The sequence below is a fragment of the Priapulus caudatus genome, unplaced genomic scaffold, assembly GCF_000485595.1.
Source record: "Priapulus caudatus unplaced genomic scaffold, Priapulus_caudatus-5.0.1 Scaffold2088, whole genome shotgun sequence".
NCBI classification, from domain to species: domain Eukaryota; kingdom Metazoa; phylum Priapulida; class Priapulimorpha; order Priapulimorphida; family Priapulidae; genus Priapulus; species Priapulus caudatus.
The window spans coordinates 15,295-18,848 of record NW_014579149.1 but is presented as its reverse complement, the minus strand read 5'-3'; the positions used below and the strand labels follow the sequence as shown (position 1 = coordinate 18,848).

Here is a 3,554-nt window from a genome sequence, read left to right as displayed (position 1 = left end):
GAGAGAGAGAGAGAGAGAGAGAGAGAGAGAGAGAGAGAGAGAGAGAGAGAGAGAGAGAGAGAGAGAGAGAGAGAGAGAGAGAGAGGAAGAGATCGAGAGACACCGAGATATCTGCAGGAGAAGCCACGACTCACCGGCCGACACGCCTCCTCCGTCAGAACCTCCTCTTCTTCCTCCGGCAGACACTCGGCGGCGTCGAAGTAGAACCACTGACGTATCGGCATGAACTTGCTCGTGCACGCCTTCATAACCTCCTGCGCCGCGATCCCTCCCACCACCGCCTGCATGGGCGCCACCCCGCCCGCCGCCAGGTGACTAAGCTGCCGCATGAGGGCGCCACTGAGCTCGTCGGCGCGTGCAGACGACGCCGCGTTCGTCTCCGCGGCGACGCGTTCGAACGTGTCGGCGTCGGCCTGCAGGGAGAAAGACGAACGAAGTGTGTTATCGCCGCGGCAACGCGACAGACGCTCGCGAGCGCGTAGCACGTATTACGTTATGTTACGTATTATACGTTACCTTTACGTATTATTTAAAAATTATGTGATATACGTATTTTATTTTACGTAATCCGGTGGCATCTGCCATCTATAACTCGATTACGCCGGCCATACACAGTGTTGACGGAAAACTTTTTGAGCCACGGCAAGTATTCTGTAAAATGTACATGCCCGAATGACATTCTAGTTGCCCATATATTTTGCAGGAATCTTTTTGAAATATCGAGTAAAAAAGTGTACACCAGACCTCTAGATGCCATTCGTTTTCGGTGTTAACATTTCATGCTTTTAAATAAAAAACCTTTAGTTTATGGCCAGTTGTATTATAGTTTATGCATTTTGAAAGCAGGAGCTTTAATTAATTTAATTACATTAAGGAGTCGGGCAAGTGAGCTTGCAATGTTTTCATGTCCGCCGAGATTTCTACACGTCTCTGACGTCGGACCGCTGGATGTATTTGAAGACTGCATACCTTGCTGCGAGGGGCGGGCAGCCGGCCATGCTGCTGCATGAACTTGTCGAGGGCTTGGAAGCCGATGTGAAGCTGCGCCGGCCGGTCAAACTTCGCAAAGTCTGAGATGACGAATTCCGGCGCGGCCAACGATTCCCGAAGCGACTTCTGCAGCCGGTGCCGGAGCGAGCGAGAACGAGAGAAATAACGAGTGAGACGACGATGACGATGGTGACGACGATGAGGATGGAGACGACGATGACGATGGTGACGACGACGATTTTTTTAAATTAAAGTTGTGTAAAAAAAGAGTGCGACTTATACACGAGTAAATACGGTGATTGCTCTACTTACGAATGAGACGGTGACGGGCATCTTGACCTGGGTCACGATTCCTCCACGCGTGTACTCCGACAACGACGACGTGTCACCGATGCTGAACGTGTACGGACCTGCGAGCGCGCGGACGAAGAACAAGTGAACGTCTCTCCCGCTGTCGCCTAGCGACCACGCGCATCCATGTTGAACGTCTTCAGTGCATGAATTGCACGTTTCCACACGTTCGCCTGGTTACTTGGTTGCCGCTAACAATCACTGCGCTCCTTCTTCTCCCCCTCCCCTCCCCTACCCTACCTCCTCCCTCCTCCTCCTACCTCCTCATTTCCTCCTCTTCCTCTCCCCCCTACCTCTCCTCCTCCTCCTCCTACACCCACTCCCTTCCTCCTCCTTCCTTCCCCCTCCTTCACCTCCTCCTCCTCTCCCTCTCCCTCCTACCTCTCCTCTTTTCTCTTCTTTTCCCCCTACTCTCCTCCTTCCTCTCCTCCACATCCTTCNAACTTCCTCATGACATTTATATTATGATGTTACACGTAGCTTTAGCATCTATGTTGTTTAAGTTACGTTTACGTTCTGTGGTGTGATTGTGATTAGCATATATATAAAGATTAGCATCTGTGTTATTTATCGTTAGTGCCTACATACCGATGTAGCTCTAACATCTGTGTTATTTATCTTACAGCTACGTATTAGCATCTATCGTGTATCACAGCTACGACCTTGTAGTGTAACATCTGTGTTATTTATGTTACAGCTACGTATTAGCATCTATCGTGTATCACAGCTACGACCTTGTAGTGTAACATCTGTGTTATTTATGTTACAGCTACATTCTGTGATGTGATAGCTAGCATCTATCTTGTGTTACAGCTACGTTCTGTGATGTGATAGCTAGCATCTATCTTGTGTTACAGCTACGTTCTGTGATGTGATAGCTAGCATCTATCTTGTGTTACAGCTACGTTCTCGGACATGAAGCCATGAAGAAGATGCAGGCTTCCAACGTGCTAGTCGCCGGCATGGGAAGCCTCGGCGTTGAGATTGCTAAGAACGTCATCCTGGCAGGCGTCAAGTCAGTCACCCTGCAGGATGAGGCCGTCGCCACATGGGCCGACCTCTCTGCGCAGGTACGTAGTACTCAGGGGTACCCAAGCCGACCTCTCTGGGCAGGTACGTAGTCGCAGGGGGACCCAAGCCGACCTCTCTGCGCAGGTACGTAGTACTCAGGGGGACGGTCGCCACGTGGGCCGACCTCTCTGCGCAGGTACGCACAAAGGGCTGTGACTAATGCTTCACCGCGAGAGCAGGCTACAGAAACAGTCGCGATAAAATAATCAACAAAAAATAAAATAAAATAAAATAGTGAAAATAGTACAAATAAATAAATAACATAATGAATGAAGTAAAATAAAATAAAATTAAATATCATAATAAATATATAATTCGACAGCGTGCGATTTCCGTAATACGATCTGGACTTCGCGCAAAGCCCCCCCCCCCGATTTTACGGCGAAATTCCCCGGTAGCGTCTACTAGCGCCACCAGTTGGTCGGAAGTTAAAACTACTGGGAATCTCGGATTCTCTCACCCAAAACTGTTTCAGGAAATGACTACCAATGCCCCCTGCTGTTCAAAACTTACAACTACGGGGACAATCTCAGATACCCTCTCACCTGAAACTACTGCAGGTGACTACTAACGCCACCTGTTGGTCAAAACTTACAACTACCGGGCAGATATTAAACACTAACCTGGAACTGTTGCAGGAAGTCGTCTGTGATGCTGCCCGTTTCCGCGGTGACGGGAACGTAGCTGTTTAGCTCTGCTAGTCTCGGCTGACACGTCTCGGCCCGGTTCTTCCCTAGGTCCTCCTCTCTCAGGAAGAACTGTGCGACGCGTCAAGGAGAAAGGGAGAAGTCAACACAAGCACGTGTCAGGAGACGACGTTTCGCTGGACCGGTTTCGCTGAGTAATGCGGATCCGGGGAAGTGTTGGGGTTGTGAACTGTAGACTATTAGTATTTACTTATTATGCGCATCTTGTAGTGACGTTGCTTTCCCTGTGGTCAGGTAGAATAAGGCCGATGTTTGCACGACCTCGCTAATGCGCGTTTCTTCTTGTTGCCACCAGGTGGTGGTGTTGACGGAGTCGTCGTTGGCTGAACAGCTGCGTATCGGTGATTACACGCACCCGAACGGCATCAAGCTGATCGTGGCAAGCACCAAGGGACTGTTCGGGTGAGTCGGCATGCTTTTATCTCTCTCGCTCTC

The 3,554-nt window shown here is 49.8% G+C and overlaps 1 protein-coding gene across 1 annotated transcript in view; it reads right to left on the bottom strand.

Annotated features, from left to right (window-relative positions):
* LOC106818202 (ubiquitin-like modifier-activating enzyme 1 Y) overlaps positions 1–3,554 on the bottom strand; it is a 21,534-nt gene that overhangs the window by 12,682 nt on the left and 5,298 nt on the right. Inside the window, exons 5-9 of the mRNA XM_014822927.1 lie at positions 3,032–3,170; positions 2,433–2,540; positions 1,303–1,448; positions 970–1,116; positions 135–413 (exon numbers count right to left, since the gene is read on the bottom strand). Coding sequence (XP_014678413.1) covers positions 135–413; positions 970–1,116; positions 1,303–1,448; positions 2,433–2,540; positions 3,032–3,170 — 819 coding nt within the window. The remainder of the gene's footprint in view (positions 1–134; positions 414–969; positions 1,117–1,302; positions 1,449–2,432; positions 2,541–3,031; positions 3,171–3,554) is intronic.